General features: G+C 41.0%; 2 protein-coding genes across 4 annotated transcripts in view; both read right to left on the bottom strand.

Annotated features, from left to right (window-relative positions):
• Positions 1–1,386: 1,386 nt before the first annotated feature.
• Positions 1,387–3,511, bottom strand: spegnb (SPEG neighbor). Of its 2 annotated transcripts, none has more exons than XM_023423182.2 (5): positions 3,242–3,511; positions 3,046–3,167; positions 2,559–2,866; positions 1,916–2,057; positions 1,387–1,659 (listed from the first exon to the last, which is right to left on the bottom strand). In XM_023423182.2, exons 2-5 carry the CDS (start codon positions 3,150–3,152, stop codon positions 1,521–1,523), a joined length of 696 nt encoding a protein of 231 aa, XP_023278950.1. In that variant the 5' UTR covers positions 3,153–3,167; positions 3,242–3,511; the 3' UTR covers positions 1,387–1,520. The 2 variants fall into 2 exon arrangements, with proteins under 2 accessions (XP_023278950.1, XP_023278949.1); XM_023423181.2 differs by having other exon boundaries at positions 3,046–3,152; positions 3,242–3,509.
• Positions 3,512–3,782: 271 nt separating this feature from the next.
• spegb (striated muscle enriched protein kinase b) overlaps positions 3,783–22,538 on the bottom strand; it is a 35,225-nt gene continuing 16,469 nt past the window's right edge. The window contains exons 12-41 of one of the 2 annotated variants that reach the window (XM_087178447.1): positions 22,334–22,523; positions 21,990–22,219; positions 21,676–21,795; positions 21,391–21,495; positions 20,861–21,067; positions 20,637–20,760; positions 19,883–20,055; positions 19,669–19,781; positions 19,318–19,486; positions 19,097–19,193; positions 18,700–18,900; positions 18,471–18,528; positions 18,302–18,379; positions 17,949–18,121; positions 17,820–17,846; positions 17,504–17,656; positions 16,892–16,934; positions 16,687–16,755; positions 13,855–16,579; positions 13,566–13,715; positions 12,958–13,074; positions 12,437–12,604; positions 12,111–12,233; positions 11,146–11,310; positions 9,999–10,857; positions 9,420–9,659; positions 9,059–9,282; positions 7,857–7,932; positions 7,423–7,572; positions 3,783–7,282 (exon numbers count right to left, since the gene is read on the bottom strand). In XM_087178447.1, the coding sequence (XP_087034573.1) occupies positions 7,027–7,282; positions 7,423–7,572; positions 7,857–7,932; positions 9,059–9,282; positions 9,420–9,659; positions 9,999–10,857; positions 11,146–11,310; positions 12,111–12,233; positions 12,437–12,604; positions 12,958–13,074; positions 13,566–13,715; positions 13,855–16,579; positions 16,687–16,755; positions 16,892–16,934; positions 17,504–17,656; positions 17,820–17,846; positions 17,949–18,121; positions 18,302–18,379; positions 18,471–18,528; positions 18,700–18,900; positions 19,097–19,193; positions 19,318–19,486; positions 19,669–19,781; positions 19,883–20,055; positions 20,637–20,760; positions 20,861–21,067; positions 21,391–21,495; positions 21,676–21,795; positions 21,990–22,219; positions 22,334–22,523 (7,583 nt within the window). In that variant the 3' untranslated portion in view covers positions 3,783–7,026. Of the gene's footprint in view, positions 7,283–7,422; positions 7,573–7,856; positions 7,933–9,058; positions 9,283–9,419; positions 9,660–9,998; positions 10,861–11,145; positions 11,311–12,110; positions 12,234–12,436; positions 12,605–12,957; positions 13,075–13,565; positions 13,716–13,854; positions 16,580–16,686; positions 16,756–16,891; positions 16,935–17,503; positions 17,657–17,819; positions 17,847–17,948; positions 18,122–18,301; positions 18,380–18,470; positions 18,529–18,699; positions 18,901–19,096; positions 19,194–19,317; positions 19,487–19,668; positions 19,782–19,882; positions 20,056–20,636; positions 20,761–20,860; positions 21,068–21,390; positions 21,496–21,675; positions 21,796–21,989; positions 22,220–22,333; positions 22,524–22,538 lie in introns of both variants that reach the window. The other variant, XM_023423106.1, reaches the window with a different exon arrangement.

Below are 22,538 nucleotides of genomic sequence, written 5' to 3' on the forward strand. Positions count from 1 at the left end.
TTTTACAAGCTGTTGAACTATACGAGTAACCGTGCAGACGTTTAGTTATATTGTGTCTGGCAAAAATGTTGTGGGGGAATTTGAATAAGTTTCTATGGGTTTTATTTTTAGTTTGATTTTGTATATAAATACAACAACTATAACTGATAAAACACTTATGAAGTCTTCGTTTTCTGTTTACGGTGAATATATTTCAGTTTTGAGACGTTTAAGTGAGACGTTTCTTGTACGTAGCGTCTTTTTGAAGTTTGTTCATGCACAACCTTGACAGGGGCAGCCTTGAAACCGACCAGGAGAAAAGGGAAGTTAGGGACAGTCTTTAAAGTGCCCTCAGCTAAGATCAAGGTGACTCTCTTCTTTTTGAAATGTCTCCACGAAGAACCCCCCCCCCCCCCCCAAAAAGGATGTTTTTTTAAATTGTTTGTTTGTTTGTTTGTTTTTCTTTCATAGTTGCCGCTGTTTGCATCTAAATAAAGAGAATTATGGAAATCGTTTTATGGAGGAAGCGATTTAAACAAACATAAGCTTGCAGAGGAAGACTGAATGCCAGTATTTATTCGACCTTTCATTTAACCAGAAAATTATGCACATCCTAATTACTACAAGTCTTTTTGATAGGGAATGGGGGGGGGTGGGGGGTGAGTGGTATTAAAATATAATTCTGAGGTGTTGCAAGATGATGAAAAGATAAGAAAAGCTAAAATAAAGTCAGCAACACAATTTGTTTCACACGTTTTTTTTTTTATCTATGTGTGTGTAGTTTTGCATCACTGAATGAGTCTGATGAAGGAATGTTAGTCTATGGTTGCACTGCTCGCAACTCATTAAAATGCACTGTGTGATGAAAGGGGTTGTGTATATGGGACCTCCTGTGTGTACTGAACTCCCTCTGGTGACTTTCTTGTTATTACTGCATTGAAATGAAACAACAATCATCATGCACACTGGAGCAATAAATAGTAACTGAAGCTGTAATTCCTCTGGTCGCTGCTATGTGCTGCTGACAGCAACTTTTTCTCATTCTAGTTCAGCTGCACTCAAACTTCCCCATCAATGAGTTGGATTTTGTGACTCTAGTAACTGCCAAAGGGACAGGAAGTAGTTATCAGGGCCAACCGTCAACCTGGGCAGGTAAAATTTGACAAATTAATGATTACAGTAATGACAATTACACTATGAATATCAATACCAACACCAGTCTCTCACATTTACCTTTTTAGTATCTGTAGCATGTCAATTATATTTATTGTTAAAATAAAATACTGTGTTTTTCATCTCTACCTTGTACCATTTCCATCAGAAACAAATATTTAACTTACTCTCACAAAACTAATGTTTTGCCCTTTCGTAAATAATGGATAATTAAAAAGACTCAAAAACAAGACATCAGCAAAACTTACTTTTTAATATGAGCATGGTTTAAGTTATGTACAGCTTTGAACTGAGCGTTACTATAGCATATTGCCCACTGGACTATACTGTAAGAGAACAGGGGCTCATCGTGTTAGTATGAGGCTGCATTAGAGGATGTCCACACGAGCGAAGGACTGGTCTGTGCCTAGACTATTCTCCACAAACACCTCATACTTGCCAGCATCGGATAATTTTGCATTTTTGATGGTCAAGATTGTGTTGGTGTCTCCAATGTCAAAGAATACCCTGAAAGACAACCACAGCACTTTTATTATCACAATTTGCACAATCAATTTGCAATAATAGCTGTCTCCTGGCATCTGTCCACCTTACACGGTGTCACAGTGCACTTACTGTATTTAACTATACTTTTACTGTTTGAATCGATTCACAATAATGATGGTGTTCATGGAAAATCTACATGTCTACATGTGCACATATCTTGAAAAGGCAGTGTAAATATATACAGTGGTGCGTTATTCCTGACTGGAATTCCTCCTACCTGTCGTCTTCTTCAATGTCATCTCCATCTTTGAGCCAGGCAACATCCGGAGGAGGTTCTCCACTTATTTCAGCTTTGAGCACAACTGTTGTCCCTCTTTTGGCCTTCATGTAGTCCGGGCCTTTAGAAACCTTGGCAGGGACTGCGAGAGCATGATGAAAATATTCTGTTAGCCATATGATTTTTTAAATATCACAAATACTGTTAGATATCACCTCAAAGATGTGTTGCAGGAGAGATGGAGATGAATAAATGAGAAGGAGGCCTTGGCATCAACTTTCATCCGTGTTTTCCAATTCATCTAGTATGAATGTTTAAGATTTATTTTACTACACTGTCCAGAAAATAAGGTGTTAAAAGTAATAATTTTATAGTCAACAGGTTAACATTTGGGGAAATACTTTTCATGATTTTATATCCGTTTTATATCAGTAAATATAAGTCTATAGCCAGCAGCATAGCTTAGCATAATGACTGGAAAAAGGGGGAAACAACTCGACTGGTTCTTCCCCAAGGTAACAAAAACATATTTCCCCAAAATGTTGAACTGTTCCTTTAAGTGGTTTGATTAAATTCAGATCCCACCAGGTCTGACAAATTGACAACACTCAAATGCCAGCTAAAGTGAACAGTTTGTACACACCCTCCACTAGAATACAAGCAGATCCTGATGTCTGTCCGAATGGATTCTTAATGGTGACAGTGTATTTTCCCAGATCAGCCAGAACCCCGTCTCGAACCACGAGCGCCACAAAATCCGGGTCTTCAAACACGTAGCGGTACTTGGGACCGTCCTTCAGCTCTTTGCCATCCTTGTACCAGACAATGAAAGGATCTGGGAAAGCACTGACTCTGCACTCCAGCTTTGCAGCGCTGCCCTCAACAAGAACCACATCTTTGAGCTCCTGCAGGATCTTAGGAGGGCCTTTCTCTCGCAGCTCTTTACGCGACCTATATGACAAACACAGGGATTCAAAATGAGGTAAAGATAAAGAGCCTGATGTCATAAATAGAGATGCTATGATAGCTCAACTGCACACAGCCTTTTTGAACATCTCCTCTTATACAATTGCACAGAAAAAGGCGCTTGAATGTCAATGATAGCAAACAGACGTTGGAGATTTCGGTACCTGTGTCCGCGATATGAGGCCTGGATTCGGATAGCAGCTTCCTGGACCTGAGGATCGTTGATGTTCAGAGTGCACCCAGGAGGGGGTGCCGCCTTTGCCTTGGACATCTGCAGCAGTCACACCTGGTTAGCACCACCAGCAGAAACACTGAGCCCACTGCAGTATTGCAAGTATAAGTTACTCTCAGATTTCTTACCTTGGAGATCCTCCTGTAGATCCACGCTGCCTCTGATCCTCTCCAGAGTCAGCAATCATAAAAAGGCTTCACGCTTTATATCTGGAGGTCAGGAGGAGCTTTGAGGGTCTTCAAGGATCAAGGCAAATGAATCATCACCCAGACCTTCCTTCTCCTTCTTTGGATATTAGGCAATACTCAAACATGACAAGACCGTAGCCTGAAGACTGAAGATGCACAACAAATGTTACAGAGACATTTTCCCACCCTTATATAGCATTCATCTCAAATACTCTGGAGAATCCTTGGAGCAGTTAAAAGTTTTGTTCGTGGTTGTTTAAATAGTAGAGGAAGTATGTTGAAATGTGAGTCGTCCCTGGTGAGAATAAGCACATAACTGTTGGTCATCAGGGTCATGTGGAGGGAGGGGCATAGCTAGAACTGACCACAGTCCATTCGGCTACCTTAAGTTCTATAATAAATTCAACATTAACAGTTTTATGCACTTTTTATACCCACTTTTCATCCTCTGTTCAAATAAATTGCCACATCGAAATTCCCATATTTGTCATATTTCCTTTATTGTTCATAGCCTTAACAGCTGTCATGCCTTTTTCCATGCCAGATTCAGAGATTTCACAAAAATAAAAAGCAGAAGCTGTAACAAATACAGTCACTCAATAAATAAACAAATTGTGAAACACACACACACAAACAAAGCAGTCACTTTCATATAATCAAAAATAAACTAGTCATTCATTTAACAGACTATTTTCTCTGTGGGTCTAATATCCATCACGAGGCACTGCAACACATTCCACAAAATACGGCATAGAGGTTTTAATACAAAACGTGGAGCATTCAACATCTTTAAAACCCTGTCGTCTGCTCACAAGCAGTCGTCATTTCGTTTCATACGAGTGAAGAACAGAGTTAATATATTGCACAGACGTTTAGAGTTTTATGCAACGTTGCATTTCATGCTGATCTTGCATGTTTCCATTCAGGTTCAAAACAACAACTCCCTTAGTGATTCACTTCTACTCTGCATAGGAAAATGACTGAGCCAAAACGACAAAGAGCTGCAGAAAAAGGCAGTATTTATCTAGCAATAGCATTAGAATAGATAGAACTAGTAAAATAATTTCATAGAATTACCAACAACCTCTGTCAGTCAATACACATATTAAAAATAACTCAGGATTTGATGTGTGATGCAGCTTTCTACCACCCAAAAACACTCCTCAGTGTCTGTTTGAGATTCCTTGATACTTTCTTTAAAATGAATCTAAACGGAAATAACACATCGTGTGTTGAGTGTGTAAATCTGTAGTTGATACCAGTCGCCTGCATGTGGCAGCAAAATGACCAAAAAAATCTGACATTTGTGCAAAAGTCTCACATTCTGGTCTGAAAACTGAATTTGCCGTCACAAGGCAACGCAACATAACAGGAACAACACAACTTAAGCCATTTGTTTACCATAAAATAACAAAGATGAATCAAAAGGATCACTGTATCACTGATGTATGATCAATATAATCTCAAAGCCAATGTACTGGAGTAGACTGACTACTAATGTTTAGGTTGAACCATCCTCGGATTAAAGGGGCTATAACTGTAGATATTTTCTCAGAGGTGAGACTGACGATATATTTGGAAACAGAATATAATGTAGAGCAACTAGAGTCAGTTGTTTACTCATTTCAGTTTATTCTTTGCACATGACTAAAATGAGAACAAATGTAACTTTTAAATGCCAATAGGCAACTGGATCAGATACTTTGAGTCTACCCATGAGACAAATGTTTGTCTGCCCAACTGTAATCTTCAGTTTTGTCCCTGCAGAGCACAAGATATGTGTTTTAAGGGACCGAAACCAGAGTGAAAAAATAGATTCAATTCATGATTTATCTATTTTGTAATGGTTTGAAAATCAGCCAGTTAAGGAGGCATGTGTTCACGTATTTACACTCTCTTGTTGATGAACAAATACTTGGTTTTTATTCATGTGGGAATAAGAGGAAGTATTTCTTATTTACAAATTATTTTTTTTCCCTAGATGTGTATAGATTGTCTCACATTTCTGATTTAATATTTTATACAGTCTGCAGAGGCTGCAATGTCGCCTGTGTATTGGATTTATCATTTAATCACTGTTGACAGTGTAAGCTTGTATGGACTGGAAACTAAAAAGGTGTTTGACACTTTAATTAAGGGAATAAACCAATAAGCATTTATGTATGTTGAATGCTAATTCTAACCAATTAAAACCTTCCTTTTATTTATAAAAAGTTCTGCCATTTAAAAACTGTAATTTATAACAATCAAAGAAAGCAGTAGCTGAGCTGTTACCTGTTGAAAATTATACTTAAAATAAGAATTAATACACTCAGCAATGTCTTCATCAACAGCCTATCTCAATGAACTGTGGAGGCTATTTAATGCTGACTAATGCTAACTCTTTAATGGCACTTAGAGGCACGCCAGTATCACCAGTGGGTTATTCAGTTCACCACTTACCCCCTAAACAATCTAACATTTAATGAGGGTCTCGTGTCAAAGTGCAGTCAAAGTATAAACTGACAAACTGACCCCGGAAAACTTGTAAACCTCATTTTAGTAAACTCAAGAGACCATGGCTAATCAAATTGGATCCTTGACACTGGGCTGAGTGGAAGAGTGTTGTTCGACTGGAAGCCAATAAGGTGTTTGTTAGCTTATGTGTGGTGAAGGAGCCGGTGTCGGCCAGGCGCCAACACAGTGACAGTACTGCATGGAGTCACTTACGCTGTCCAGATCATCACTAAGAGCAAAGAGGATGATAATAACAAAAAACATAAACCCTGCTTCTGAGAATGAGAGAATCATAATTATCATATTTCTTAACATTAGGGAAGAAATTTGTGCTGATTAAAAGAGTCCTTTTTTAATAGCCCTTGAGAGCTGTCCAATGTATCCTCTGAACTCAATATATATTCATTCATATTTCATAAACTCCATACAAAACAAACAAAGTTCTCTCTGGGGCTGCTACAATCTTGACGATTATTTGAGGTGCTATGGCAGTATAAAAACTCAGACAGCACGAATTACACTGCTGTAAGTAAAGTCATAGATTAAGTTAATGGAGGGAAATATTTAGCATCCCAAGTTCTCTCACATCTTTGATCAAGGACAGAGAATTAGACATCATAGATTTATCAGGTCAGGAAACAAACATTTGAATATGAGCCTGTGATAGACTGAGAGAGTAGAGGCGTTACTATGGAAAAGGCATCATTGTTTTAGTTGTTCTGGATTATTTTGGAACCTCGTGAATGACTTCAATTTTTTTTTTTTCAACATCAAAAATCTATAATAGCAATTTCAGGCCTTTCATGGTGGGTTACTACAATGTATTTATACGTGTCCCCTGTAATCAGTGTAGAGTTGACGCTAAGAAAAGAAGTAATTTATCCAAAATGTATGCAAAGTTACAAACCTTGAGGTACTAACTTGAAGACACCATCCTGCCTTGTATGAACAAGGTCCACATTATAAAAAATGCAGTCAGGCTCTGATTGTAGGAGTTCCTTAGGCATTAAATCGTTCTTTCAGATTCTCTGTCAGAACCACAAAAGAAAAAGAAATGATGTCTCTGTAGATCACAGCCACTGCTGGTTTCATCAGTTTTTTTTTTTCTTCTGACCAAGTTCAACAGCTGGGACCTGAAGGGACCATCCCACCTGGCGGCTAAAAGTCTCATCTCACTCTGAGGATGTTCCCCCGTGCAGTCCCACCAACTGCTGTTTGGAAGCCTGTTTTCACTGGGTCACAGGTGTGGTGGGTGGGGGTGGCACATTTGGCGTGGTGGGGCTGGTGGGGCTTTGTGTCGAGCTCTTGTAGGACCGCAGGAGAACTTTGTGCTTGGTGGCCACCTCCTCTCGCCTGCGCTGCTGGTCGGCCAAGAATTCCTTGAGACGGGTGGTTGTAAAGGTAAGAGTCTGCCTACGAAGACGCATCAGGTAGGCATCTTGAAGCCAGGAGTTACTGAAGCAGTCCTTAATGGATGGACGGGCCCTGTAGAAGACCAGACAGTGAGGACACAACTATTTATAGATGTCTGAAATTAGATCGCAGGCAATAAAAGGTCTATATGTTCAGCAACAAGAAATTCTGTGCAAAATGGGAATTACAAACAGGACAAATGTTCAGCTTACCAAGGGTAGCTACAGAGGATCTTTTTAAGAAACAGAGAGGCACTTTGGGACACATTCTGGTAGAGTTTAGAGAGGTCAAACTTTGCCGCCTGGATCCTGGCTTCAGTCTCCTGAGGATCATTTTCCATGAAAGGCGACCTGCCACTCAACCTGGAAAATGAGGGGGAAAGGTTTTCACCGCCACAAAACCATGTAGCTCACTCTAAAACATATCGACAATGCACAATGAAATCTAAGCTGGCTCATTAGGTTGGTTGTGAATGAAGAAACCAGCATCAAGATGTTCACGGCATCTAAAATTTTATATTAAGACCTAGAAAAGCAAACGCAGCAGACACATTTCTTAATCATAGGCCCGGTCTCACCTAAAGAACACTATTACATTTCTATTTAAAGAGGACCTGCTGAGTGGAAGCTGAGAAAGCCGTACTCACATGACGAAAGTCAGTACGCCCACACTCCAGATGTCAGCTGGAGGGCCCACTACATCCCCTTTCAACATCTCTGGAGCTGCAAGGAGGAGAAAGGAAAAATGCACATGCTTCATTATTTTACAAAAAAATAAATTAATTTAATCTGCAAATCATCTTTGTACTACACAAACTACACTACACTATGATGATATTGTTTTGCACAGCTTTATTAGATGGGAGAATGCATAGTTTTAGTTTAGTTTAGTTTAGTTTATAATGCTCCTTTGTTTTCATAGCTGGTGCACACCCACTGACAGTTCAGTTACATAAACCTCCTGAAGAGCAGAAATGACAAGATCAGTATTAATAGAATAAATCAACAGAATGTCAAAACCAACAAAGACTTTTCATTTATACTCCTAATAAATTAGCACAGTTATATAAGATAAGAGATTATACCATACAAGAAATTATATTTTTCTAACCCAGTGCACAAAATGACCAATACATAGGTGAATTATAGCGTTGTACTTTAAGTGCCTTACCATAATATCTTCAATTACTTAGTACATCCACTGAACACATTTGTAGTCAATGGTTTCTTGTAATATGCACCTTCCTTTTGGAAGTCAAAATTTGGTGATAAATAATATTATATTTGTGACTGTTTATTAGTGTCTGTGTGTAATATTTGCTTTGAGTGAACAAATTAACTTAGTCATAATCTTGTGTTTGTTCTCACGTGCCTCTTAAAAATAGATGTTGATCTAAATGAGACCTCACTGACAAACTAAACTGACTTACTGGCAAAACAAGCAGTAAACACAAGGAAATATCACCCTAAAACATTGATATGGCTAATGTGTTAGCAAATAACTGCTGATTTACACATCCAGCAGATACAGAGCAACATTAGAGCCTAGTTCACCAAGTAGTTGCTGACTGCTGTCTGTCTGCTGTTTGGGGCAGGGCGGGTGGTGCACAGCAGTGAGAGTGAATCAGTGCAGTTAAGTTGTGGGCCACAAACAAAACATCCAAAACAATGAGCTGAAAGGTGCTAAAAAGCTCAAAGATCTGAGGGATTTCGAGGAGTCAGGTGAAAATCTTCTGTGGTTTGTCACTATGAGAGATCCCACAGTCATTTGATCAATTGTTACAATAAAAATATTGATTACGACAGCTTTAATTAATTCCAAGGGATCTGTGAAAAGCAGGAGTCTTACACATGTACTCCAGTGTTCCAATAGGAGGGTTGAACTGCTTGAGGAAGAGAGGGTTGAACGTCTGAGCGCTGCCAAAGTCTATGATCTTGATGACATTCATGTAAGTGACAATGATGTTCTCTGGCTTGATGTCCAGGTGGAGGATGCGTCGCGTGTGGAGGTAGTCCAGACCCTGGAGGACCTGCACGATGTAGGTCACCACATCATCCTCGGAGTAACGGAACCTGAGAAGGAAACAGCTGGTTAAGGGACTCTGGGAAGAATATTTTATGGCAGGTGCTTAGACATGGTGTTTCTGCTCCGCCAACTCAGACAAGCGACCAATTTAATGGTACAAGTACGGCTCCCAGTTCGGCTTCACCTGTCTATGAGGCTGTAGAGTAGCTCCTTTCCACTGCAGTACTCAGAGATAAGCACCAGGTAGCGTGGTGTGACATAAGCTTCATGCAGAGCCATGATCCTGTCATGATGAAGGGACTTGAGGATGTCATATTCCTGCAGCACTGCCTGCTTGTTGTCTGCCTCATACGGAACAATCTTGGCCATGAAGAGGTTTCCTGTGGCGTTCTCCCGGCACTCACGGATCACACCGAAACGACCCCTGTGTGACAAGGGAATGCTATGAATTCAGCAGGCAAACAGAGCAGGAGAAGCCACTGATTCTAAATCTAATGTTCATGATATTTCTTTGTGTGTTGTCAAAAAAAATCTAAAACTAAGAAAGATATTATACTAACATAATGCAAACATCATGTTTAGTCCCTTGTCTCAATATATGATCAATGCTATTACTGATTGGTTAAAAAAGCACAAAATTTGCCTTAATCAGAGATCTTAGCAGAACAGTCAGGGTATGTAGCTACAAACAACTTCATATTTCAGATTGTTTTGCATAAATGAGTTCTCTATATTTGACTCCTGTTCTCGCAGCGATCATTACCTTGCTTTCTCATCCATGAAGGTGTAAGGTTTCTGTGGGACTCCCTGGCGCAGAGATCCCTCCCCAGGCTTGCCCAGCGGTGTCCTGCGTCCCGACGGTGTGACCCGACCTGATGGGGTGGCGCGTCCAGATGGGGTGACCCGTCCAGATGAGCTACTCCAGCTGTCCCCTCCCTGCAGCACAGGGGTCAAGCTCTGCACCACCACCACAGGCGGTGAGAGAGTCACAGGAGTGACTGAGGGGGTGGTGGCTGTCGGGGTGGAACTAGATTGAGAGGGCGGAGTGACACGTGCAGTCGCAGTTGGCACGTACATTGGCACAGATGAAATAGGCTTCCCGATGACAGGTGCAGGTGCAGGTGCAGCTGCAGGTGAAGGTGCAGGTGCAGGTGAAGGTGCAGATACAGGAAGAGGGGCTCTGCTGGTTACGGGGATGGCTACATGGACAGGACTCCGAGGTTTGGGTGGAACAGCAGGCGGGGGCGACAGCTTGGTTTGGGGTTTGCTCACACTGATGCTAAGGGTGGTCTTGGCTTTTGCTGGCGTGACTTGGACACTTGTGGTGGTCTGAACAGGAGCTTGTTCAGAGGGTGCTGTGCTAACGGGGGGAATGACAGCAGGACGGCTAGCATCCACCTGAACAGTGGGTTTGATGGTTATTGGAGAAGCAGATTTAACCACAGGTGGAGTGGGAGCTGAAATAGAGGGAGGGACCGGTTGGGCAAGTGTCACTGTAGTGGATTTACTAGGAGCTGGTTTAATGGGAGGAACTTTCATGGATGACATCATCACCACAGGGGGAGTAGGAGAAGTTGCAGGGACAGTCTTGACCACCACGGTAGCACTGGTTTTAGCTGGTTCTACTGAAAGATAAGGAGAGGGAGGATACACCTCAAAGACCTGAGCTGATATATGAAGAGGACAGTATATTCAGTGCTTGGCTCTACACGAGAATGCATCGTTCGGGAACAGTGAATAGTTTGTAATGTACTGTATGTTGTCCCAGACTAAAAATACAACATACACATAAAAACATCACACCACATCAAGCTTTAATCCTGTGTGTATGTATACAGCCATTTACAAGGAGATAAATCAATAAAGTGATACACAGTGACTGTCATATTTAAAATAAAGATAACACATACCTGAAGCATCCAGACTCACTACTTCTGAGAGGTTGCTGTAGGGGCCCTGGCCAGCTTTGTTGACACATGCCACCCTGAACCTGAAGGAGCACCCTGGTGGCAGGTCAACCACATTGTAGTAACAGTCTGCCACCCCAGTTGCCACAATCAGCCAGTTATTCTCACCTGGGGAGTAAAAAAAGATCAGTATATACTGTATGTCCATATTATTTTCAGACATTAGACATTTTTAGCATTAATGTTATTTTGATTTTTTCTACCTTACTCTTTTAGCTGAGTATAAAATGCACATTTATTCAGCTAGTCACCTCTTTTTGGTCGGAACTTAAAGCTAAAAAAGGCTCAAAATTGTGAATGTTAAAGTAAATGTTGATAATGTTGTCGGTGGCCTTGCAAACGACTCCTAGAAATCTCATTAACATCTGTTAACCTCTTCAGTTGACAATAATCACATATAAATGCACATCTTCAATGAACACAGACCTTGTTTTGCTATTCATAAGCCAGTCTCATTTCTCATGTGCATTGACACTGATATTGCCTTAAACATGGAGTAAGATAGTTCTATTTCACCTTCACCACTGAGTGCCATAGCCCAGGTGTTGCCATAGCAACCTGCAAGTCATTTGTATTATTTATGTGGTGTTGTTGATTTCATTTTCATAAAAAGATGTTGTTTGTTACCTTGTCTGATAGGAGTAGGTGTAGTGCACACTGCCTCACATGTTTACCTACAGTATATACATCTGCTCACAGCGGATTTTGAAAAGAAAGTGAAGTTTCCTGTAGCATTAAGGTAAAATGTAGTATGGGCAAGTCCTACCCCATTATCTTTGCGTCCATGTAACCCTTCCAAAAGCCACAGGGAAATATAATAATTATAATAATTAAAAAATATATGATATCTGATACTAGGCATCTGAAATAGGCAATAAAACATTGAATTATTATTTGTAAACACTGACCCTCTGCTTTTCTCTCCAGAGAGTATGTGCAGGGGGCCATGTTGTCTGAGGGCCTCCACAGTACCAAGGCCGTGTTGTTGTACTTCTGAGGAATCTCAGGGGTCCCAGGACGATTGGGCAGGCCTGTTAAAACAAAAAGTAAACAAAAGTTTATAAAACTAGTTTATTTAATCAGTAATACAACATATAATCTGTTCTTGGACTCCAGCCCCAGTATTACTGTATTTATTTTTTATATAGTGCTATAATATACACGTACATAGGACTGACATAGTTTACTTCTCCTCACAGACTGAAATAAAAGCAGATACGTATCAATTACTTACGAGCAAGAGATATCGTGCAAGAGCTGGACACAGCAGCCAGGGGGTTTGTGGCCACACACTCATAAACCCCTGCATCCTTCTTGGTGGTCTGCATGATCATCAGTAGCTGCCGGCCATCAGGGCAGGCGATCATGTTCATCCTGGAATCAATCTCCAGGGGCTTTTTATCTGAAGAAACATACATGCACAGAAAGGGACTTTTATATCTAATCTAATCTTTTATATCTAGTCCTCTATAACTAATGGTTTAAAGTGTAATAAAGAGTAATAAAGAGAAATAAGGAATCTGCAGTGTTTATCTGCACTTTTTTTTCTTTTTCCACTGAGGCACACTCTGTTGTCATGGTACCATATGTTCGTATGTACTGAGATGCAACGTAGGCCGTCATTATGTCTCTACACTCACGGAACTAAGAACAATTATGTAAATTACTGTAATTTGCAAGTGAAGTGATTCTGACCACCCACCTGTGAGACCAACTGTTAGGTAGTACTGCCTTATTTACGTCAGAGATCTTTACCTTTTAGCCAGGTAATGTGTGGGTGGGGGCTGCCTGCTGGCAGACAGCTGAGCGTGACTGGATCCCCCTCCAGCAGGACATGATCTCTCAGCTTGATGTGGAAGACTGGAGGGAAATCTGGAAGCCAAATACATTAGACCAGTTAAATCACATCCATACAGTACACACATACACTTGATATTGCTGTGTAAAAGTATATAATATAGCAATTAAATGCTCCAGGTTCACTGATGTTGACGTACAATTCCACATCATGGTTTGGTAAACTATGCAACATATAATATTTAATAATGGTGACTTAAAGCAACAGTTGAACTTTTTGGGTATTAGTATTTTGGTTATTCGTTTTTCTTGCTGAAAATCACTAGTTTAACATGTTATATCTCATTTGTTTAACCTGAAGAAAAAACAACATAAAAAACATGTTGTGGGTTATTTATGGGAGCAGTCACTTCCTGAAGTCTCTGGTGGTTGCACAGCAACTGTATGGCGACAAGAGCAACAAGAGCCAGGTTGATCCTGCTTTCAGTCTTTCTGCTAAACAAAGCGAAACTAACCAGCTGCTAGCTCTAACCCAGTGCGATCACAGCCTCTTCATGTACACTTACCAGAAGCCAGTCTGGAATACTGGCGTGAGCGTAAGGAACTATTTTCTCTGGAGATTGCTGTTGGTAAGTCAGGCTGTGAAACTGTTTTGTCTCGCCTCCCTCTGGTCAGGCCCCATCTATCCCAGCGGGATCTGCGTTCCCCCTCCACACCTTTGCGAGAAAAACAAAAATCAAATCTATAAGTCAATCATCCCACATTTAAGAAAGCGTAAGTGCCACATTTAAGAAAGCGTAAGTAATAGTACTCTACTCAAATGCGGAGCAGTAGGGTGAAGTTAGTGTCTCATACCTTTTGATGCATCTGACCTTAGGCTGGACACAGAGTCTAGAGACTCTGATGAGGCGCCATTACTGGCCTGAGATGCCAGCTGGTTCTGAGGAACACTGGCAACCTTCGTAGCACGGCTCTCTGATGTTGCACGACGAAGCATAGAGAGAATGGGTGTCCGCTTTTGTTCCTTTTCCTCTGATGTTTTCCTTTCCTCTGAGAAGCTACGAATTCTGGTGGAGATCCCAGCCACTGTTGATTCAATCTTCCTTCGCATTGTCAAGACTGGTGATTCACTAGGTTTCTTAAGCTCCTTTTCATCTTGTTCAACAGAGGCATCACCACCACCATCCATCCGCATCATCTCCACTTCCTTCTTTTCCTGTGATCCTCGTCGACCAAGAGTCCAAGAAAGCCTTCGTCTTGAAGAAACTGAGTCTTCTTCTTTGGTTGTTTCATCCTTGCGCTCGGTTGATGGAGTTCTCTTCAGGCGCATAGAGAGTCTTCTCATAAAGCCTTGGTCCTTTTGAGCTTCACGAAGGTCCTGGACTGACTTCGACTTCTCTTCAAGTCTCCTTGGTGCCAATTCCAGTGGTGCACCAATTGGCCCAGGTCTGTATATCTCTTCACTTGACTCTGTGGAGTCTGAGAAAGCTGCTTGTGATTTGTCGTCATTCTTGGACCGAGACAAAAATTTTAGACTTCTTGTGAGAGAAGACTCACGTTTTTTGAAGCGAGCCTCAAAGACTTCTTCAGAGGTAATGTCCTCTAAGCCCACTCCTGCTGAAAGCTCTTGTTGGGATGAGGAATGTGTGGTAGTCTTTGGTGGACTGGATTCTTTTGTGATCATTTCTGGCGATGCCACCCTGGAGTATACAGCAGGGTGCTCAGTGGTTGACATGATGGCTGGCCTCAGCACACCTGGTAAAGCAGAGGGTATGCTGGCAGGTGATGATGTTTCAGTTGATACTGAGGACAGTGAGGTGGTTGGAACAACAACAGGAGTAGAGGGGCCTAAAGGTGAGTCATTGAGAGGCTGAAGTGAAGGGACCATGATGGTCTGCATTATACTAGCGTATGCTGAAGTCCTTCCATCTGGCAGAACAACTCGAGCAGGAAGCGAGGGTGTTACATAAGTTGACACAACATCTTCTGATGGATGGGAATATTCTTGCGTGGGTCTCATCATAACTGAGCTTGTGGTTATGAGCATCTCAGAAGATTTAGCAGGCATATTTACTTCCTCTTCTACATTTTCTACAGTATCTTCTACATTTTCTTTAGCATTTGATTCAGAAACACTGACAATTCTTTCCTCTTCTTCTTTACTAATCTCTTCTTTTTCTTCTTCCTCTTCCATTTTCTCCTCTAGTTTAGAGTTTTGGACCACAGGAGGAGGTGTAGGAATTCTCTGGCCCGTATACTCTGATTCAATCATTGGTTCTTCTGATATGCTCATGTCCTTCTCTGAGAAACCACTTGTGCTCGATCTCTCATCAAAATTACTATCTGTAGTCAAACCATCCATCTTTTCATTTATAGTCTCATCAGGCTTTATCTCTCTCTCCATTAGTGATTCCTCGCTTTCTGTTTTGGTAGGACTCTCCTGCACAACAGACTCTGGAGTTGGCGGTTTTGGTGAAGGTTCCCTGGGAGTCACTGGACGAGAATCTAGCTTGGTTTGCTCAGTCAAAGATGACATAGATATAGCTTCCTTAAGCCTTCTCTCTTCTATCTGTGCCAGGGGAATCTCCAGAGGAGCTCCAGACCGGCGGTGTAGAGCTATGGGTTCTGAATCACCTTGACTGAAAGAAGCACTTTTGCGCAAAACTTTGGGTTTGGGAACTTCTTCCCTTGGGGAATCAGTGGATGCGGCTCTAGTTAGTGGTGGTGGGCCCAAACGAGCAGTACGAGAGTAGCGATCTGAGGATATTGCACGTTTTTCATCTCCCATCCCTAATGTTTCCAGCAGTGGTCCTCTCAGTCCACTCATTTTGTTGTCTACAGAGCCACCACGAAGCAGTCGCTGTCTCATCAGCTCCAGTTTAAGGGCGTAGTCTTCTTGACTCATCTTGGCAGTGCCTGGGCTGGTGCTCCTCCTAGGTAGTTCCATAGACACAGCTTTCTTCAGAACTCTCTTGCCTTCCTCTTGGTTTCCTTCTCCAGCTCCTTCCTCGGGTGTAATCCTAAGCATCAATGCACTGTCGGCTGAGCCTCCACGCCTGAGCTCTCCTCTTCTTCGTCCACCCTCTGGTTTGTCTGACTCCATGCTTGAACCCCTTCGCAGTGGTTTTCTAGACAGCTCTGACTTTTGTGGCAGTTCAGCAGGTAGTTCTTCATCTGAGGAACCCCTGTCATTGTCTTGTGATGATCTTTTCCGATGGCGGCCCTTACCTGTGATTTCAACTCCTTCTTTGTTCATTTGTTTAGGGTCACACTCCTTTGCCTCCTGTGCTTGAACAGGGGACCCGGACATTTTATTAGTTCCATTCTGCTTTCCTGTTTCCTGCTCGGTAGTCTGGATGTCGTTCAGGGACATCCGTGATCCAGAGAATTCCATGTTGAGTGGCATCGGAATAAATGGCAGTTCATCAATGTCTTCATCAGAATCTGAGGATGATGATGGCAAAGGTGAACTTTCTTTAAGGTGCCTGGGAACTGCGATGGAGATATGGCTGGAGGAATCATTCAGTAACTCGGGTATGGACCTCATGACCATTTTTGATTTATAGCTGATAAGTGAACGCTGTAAAAGAGGAAATATGGTATAGTTAAAAGATGAAAAATTATTTCTAGGCATTCTGAGCGTAATGCAAAATAAAAAAACAGAATAGGAAATTAAACATCCCTCACCTGCCATTTTCTGCGAGATACAAACTTCTTCAGGGCCTCTGTACTAATGGCCTTTCCCTTGCTAAGTATCTGTAAAATAAATAGACATTAAATAAAAAGAAATTAGGAATGGGATGTTGATCAGTTTTGTCAAGTTCAAATTACTGTAGAAAGAGGTTGTGGATGATCAACATTGTAGCATGAAGTGCCCCTGGCCTTGTCTTACCTTGAACCAAGGGTGTCGGAGACATTCCTGAGTATCAGGTCTCCTAAAGGAAAATTATGGCATATTTCAGTCTTTCAGGTTTGTGCACATATGTTTCATTAGCTAGATGAATAAACTTTGATATCTTGGGTATCTTAAATGAAAAGCATCAGATGAAGACCTCATTAAAGTTGCAGACAGAGACCAGAGAACAATGCCATATATACACCAGGTATGAATTTGATAAGCATCTAGTACTGAAATAAAATCATTCACACAAGTGACTTTTTTTTTCATTTGATAAAGGACATTTTCTATGTGTAGTTATAAAATGGAGGAGAGGAAAATGTAGTGTAGTGAAAGTTATGACTGACAGAATAGTTGAAATAGCTTTGGAAATTTGACACATTATATATATATATATTATTTAAAATGTATAATCGATAACAGAAGAATAAGGAATGAAACATATTGAACAGACAAATTGCATGCTTCACGCAATCAGCTCATGTGTTAGTCAGTATACTTAAAGCATTTCCTGAATGGCTTGCTGCAATTGTAAATTATGAATTTTGTACAAGAGTTTAACATAAAACAGATATTGAAAAATAGAGATCCAGCAGCGTTACTCACAGCCTGTCTGCTACTAGCAGTTTTATGATGAACCCTTTAGCCTCCCGGCAAAGGTCAGCAAACATGCTCTCCTCAAAGGCGACATTATAGTTCCTGATGTTCAGCACAGAGCTTCGGTCATTCTCTCCAGCAAATGGAGAAACTCCTGTCAGACTTAAAAACAGAAGCAAATACTTACATTTAATGACAAACCCACAGGTAGTCTGGAACAGGTAAAGTTATCAAAAACTGAAACTGATATTCTGCATTTTGAAATACATTTAATAATGAAGAAAAAATAAATAATGATAATAATGATAATAATAAGTTTACTCACCACAGATATGTAATAACTCCAACTGGCCTGGACAAAAAAAGAGGAGAGTTAGAAAAAGGTGATGTGTTTAGACAAAACAAACGAAAAAACAAACAAAAAATTTTGTTGTAAGTTCAAGAGATGCTCTACCAGATGTCTGTTGCTTTTGACACCGGAGTCTGATTGACAATTTCTGGTGCAACAAATTCCGGTGTGCCATATTTGCAGTACTGCGCCTCATCAGGCGTGATCACCACGGTGTTGCCAAAGTCACAGATTCGGATCTGATCACCATGGGGATCTGCCATGAGGATGTTATCAGGCTAAAGACAGAAAAAAAAAAAAATATTATATCATCTTCTGCCATCAGGGTAAATTTTCCGTGATCATTTTCTTAATCTTTCTTTAATTCTTTCTTTTTTTAGAAATTCATTTTTAATACAAACTTTATTTTCAAAAAAAACAAAGATAATGAAAGAGAGTTAGTCTTTGCGAGCATCTACCTTGATATCCAGGTGTATGATGTTTAAATGATGAAGGTAGTCCAACCCCTCGAGCAGTTGTCTAATACATGACCGTACCTGGTGGTGCCAAAACACAAATCTGTCAATACACAGATATTGAAATGTTGAGTGCAAGATTTGCAGAGCAGTCACAAAGCATAGGACTTACATCAGACTCCATTACTGTAGATTTCCTTATAAATCTGTCCAGCAGCTCTTCGTGACACCTTTAAAGAATAATTAAGGTCTAGTCTCTCTGGGACTTTAGATACATTGTACATCATACAGCTCATGTTTGTAATACATTCACAGAATATATATATATGCATACATTTTTTTTTATTTTTAGGACGACACAATGCATATATAATGCAACAGTAATAATATGATAAGGATACATTTCAGTGATGATGATGACTGCATTCTTTTTCTCAAAGGCATCATGAAAGTAAAGGACTCTCTCGTGGTCGAGCTTGGAAAGCAGCTTCATCTCTCTCAGAGCAGAAGCCTTCCTCTTGGCCCGTGTGGACATAAACTTCGCAGCATACTCCATTTTTCCTACCTTCTGCATCACACGTTTCACATAGGAAAATGCACCTCTGGAGAAAAAAAAATATATAATCTTATCTCTATGAGAGAAAAAAAATCTGTCAAAAATAGCAAGATTAAGACATGAAGACATGAGGAAGCCTCATTTTGGCAATTTGATAAAAATTGGTTCCTGTGTAGACAGTGCTTCTCTAGCACCACATAGCACAAAATTATGTGATTTTGTGGCCCTAACAAATGGCTTACCTTCCAATTTCCTTATGGATGTCATAGTAGTCTGTCAGTCTGCGCATCTTCCTTAGAATAGTCTCCTCATCATCCACAGGATCCGCTTTACTTTTAGCTACGGTAATGGGAAAGTATTGATTGATTAAATAAATTAGCCAAACGACTCCAAATAACTACATTGGAGACTGGGTGCTGATTCATGTTTGTCAGCTGTGCAATCTGACTGATTGACCTCTTACCTTGATGAATGGTGAGTTCAGCTTTACAAGACACAGATCCTGCTAAGTTCCTGGCAGTGCAGGTGTACACCCCAGAGTCTTCTGTACAAGCGTTTAGGACCACCAGGGAACATTCGTTATCATCATACACAAATGTGTAATGACTGCCCTCGGACAGCAGGATATCATTCTGAAAGAAAAATGTAGGTTTCACCAATAGTTCTTTAAGGATTTATTACAAAATACTCAATATTTGTTTTTGGTAAATTCAGCCTATTGCATTCCTTACGTACTGCTGCACTCAGAGGAAAAGTATCAAGACTAAAAATCCTACTGTTTCACTGGAATAAACATGTGAGATGGATAAAAAACCTTGAACCAGAGGATGTCAGGAATAGGTTTGCCCTCCACAACCACAGCAAAGCGAGGGGTCTCTCCAGCACAAACATCCAAGTCCTCCATGATAGTTTCAAATGTTGGTGGAGCTGTGGACAGAAATATAAAGGCACAGTACCAAGTTACATTACATTTGGATGGATGGATGGATGGATGGATGGACGGACAGATGGATGGATCTACTGCCTACCTGACATCTCAACGCTGAAGGTGCAGCTGTCGCTGCCATACTTATTGGAGGCCACAAACAACATCTCTCCGACGTCAGCACTCTTCACTTTCAGCAGCTTCAGCGTGTGCTGGTCATCATCTGGCATTGTCATCTCATACAGGCCTAGCTTGCTGGCCAGGACCAATCCCCTCCTGTAGAAAAAGGTTTGCATTGTAAACCAGGATTCATATGTTTAACATGTTATAGGCAGGATAGCAGCAGGCTTTCACTGCACTGTTGTGGTGGATGAGTGGCTGTTGCTTGAGTGTAAGTCAGCACACAATAATAGACTTTTGTCAGTGCACTGGAATGTTTGATATCACACTGCCTGTACACACTGTCATACTTTATTTATGCCTGTCAGTCCTACACTCTGACCATCCACCTATAATACCCTGGGTCCACAAGGTGGTGACTTTTCCATCAAATAACACACAAATTAAATAATTGTGTGATAACGGCATGAGTGTTACAACTACAAATCCAACTGCAGTGTTATAGAATACTAGCTGGAGGTTATTACAGTTTTTTTGGTGAGATTAAAATAAAATTAAAATTTGAATAATGACAAAAATACTGTGTACGCTGGAAAAAGTACCACAAGAAAATGCAAGTGAAGGTTATTCATGCAATGGGTTTTTTTTCTTTTTGATTCATTATACTTTGTTGAGTAAAATAAAGAGACAAGAGAGAAGAGACATTAATAGAAACTTGACAACAGAGACAAAGGTACCTCTTCCAGAGAACTGCAGCGTTGACATGATTGAGAGTAACAGTGATGGTGACTGACTGGTTTTCCATCACATATACAATTTCTGGCTTATCAATAATCACTGGAGCCTCCTGAAGATAGGGACCTTGAAGAAAATCAAAGTGCACACAGATAATATTAAAAAAAAAAAACCTTACACTACATACACTGATGGATGAACAGATGCTCTAAAAAGCTGAATGTACCTCGGTCCAGGAGCTGCACCGGGTCGGTGGCGGTCGAGGGCTTGCTGAAAGCCTTGGAGGTGATGGTGAGGACCCTGAAAGCGTAGCGCACTGCTTTGGAGAGGGTGGTGATGGTGTAAGTGGTCTCCTTCAGGCCAGAAGCTATGATGATCCACTGGATGGAGCCCAGGGCTTGTTGCTGAATGGCATACATCACGGAGCTGGGATCTACAAGAAAAAAAGTTTTTGATCCACAGTGCTCCATCAAAATGTTGGACTTCAAAATCTTCAAAAATTACAAAACAATTGTGAGCTCAAACTGAGATTCCTTTTGTTTCTATAATTTTGTCTAGAGTTATAGTACAGCATTTCTGAATTGTTGTATTTCATTGTCATTTTACTCTGTAATAAACACATTCATATCTTTTGTGTGTGTTAGAAGGCAATCTGTCTAATGTGTTTGTGTAATTGTCAGCAGTATTTTAACAAAATATGTAATTTACTCATTTATTCTGGTGAATAAAACATATCTGATGATCATTCTTGCATACCAATCGAAGGGTCCAGCCTCCTTGGTTTCTTCCAGCTTAAGGTGATGGTTTTACCAGTGATGGATTCAATCACTGGAGTCCCATCAGGAGGGTCAGGGAGGATATCTGAAAGTGATAACAATGGAATCAGAGGTCCATAAATGTTTCTGATCTGCCTTTTCTCAAGCCTGCGTCACATAATGCATTGACCTATAACTGCATGTGTTATTGATCACAGTTATTTTATCAATGAGCTTGTTTTTTTTTTATTTATTGAGGTACATCGCAAAAAAAAGTGAAAATTACCTGTGACATAGAGATGAGCGTAGCAGGTGGCCTTGCCTACTTTGTTAGAGATGACACTCTTGTAGACGCCACCGTGGGCATGGCACACAGAGCGGATGACCAGGCTGTGGACGTCACGAACTGCAGACGGAAGCAGAGGAGGGACGGTGAGACAATATGGTATGGTAGTCTGTTAACATCTTTCAACAAGCCTACTGTATTAAATGTGATTGCACTGACAAATAGGCAAATCTGCCCTAAAAATGAAACTTGAAAGTGATAGCTTTGACAGGCCTGAATATCTGGTGAATCTTAGTTCATTTTGAAACACTTACACTGTGTCATCTTCCTGTCCTCTGTGCTCTCAATCCTTTTGCCATTGTGGAACCAGACGATGGTGGGGTACGGCAAACCAGCCACTTTGCATTTGAGCACAGCCTCCTTTCCCTCGATCACATCCAGGTCATAAAGGGGTTTGATGAAGTCGGGCATGGTGAAACGTTCCACCTCATTCTCTGGGACCTCTGGCTCCTCTGGGATGGACGGCATCTTCTCTAGTTTAGCCCTAAGAGCAGATAAGTAAATATGGACAAAATTGCAAGCTTTAGTGGCTTTTGCAACCCAGTGAAACACACAGGAGTCTACAGGCCGACATCCAAGAAAGAACATCTGCACTTACATCTGTGAGGAGATGGCTGGCCGTGGCTCTTGTATGTAAAGTTCAGCGGAGCTCTCTGCCTCGCCATGACTGTTACGGGCTATGACAGTGTAGAAACCCTCATCATCGTTGGTCACGTGAGAAATGATGAGAGAGTGGCGGCCGCCCTCCTGAAGAATACGAATGTCCTCACTTTCTGTGAGTGGATGGTCTGAAGAGAAAGAAA

This window comes from Seriola lalandi, unplaced genomic scaffold (genome assembly GCF_002814215.2).
Source record: "Seriola lalandi dorsalis isolate HSWRI2012SDOR001 ecotype SW California unplaced genomic scaffold, Sedor1 jcf7180002054689, whole genome shotgun sequence".
NCBI lineage: Eukaryota > Metazoa > Chordata > Actinopteri > Carangiformes > Carangidae > Seriola > Seriola lalandi.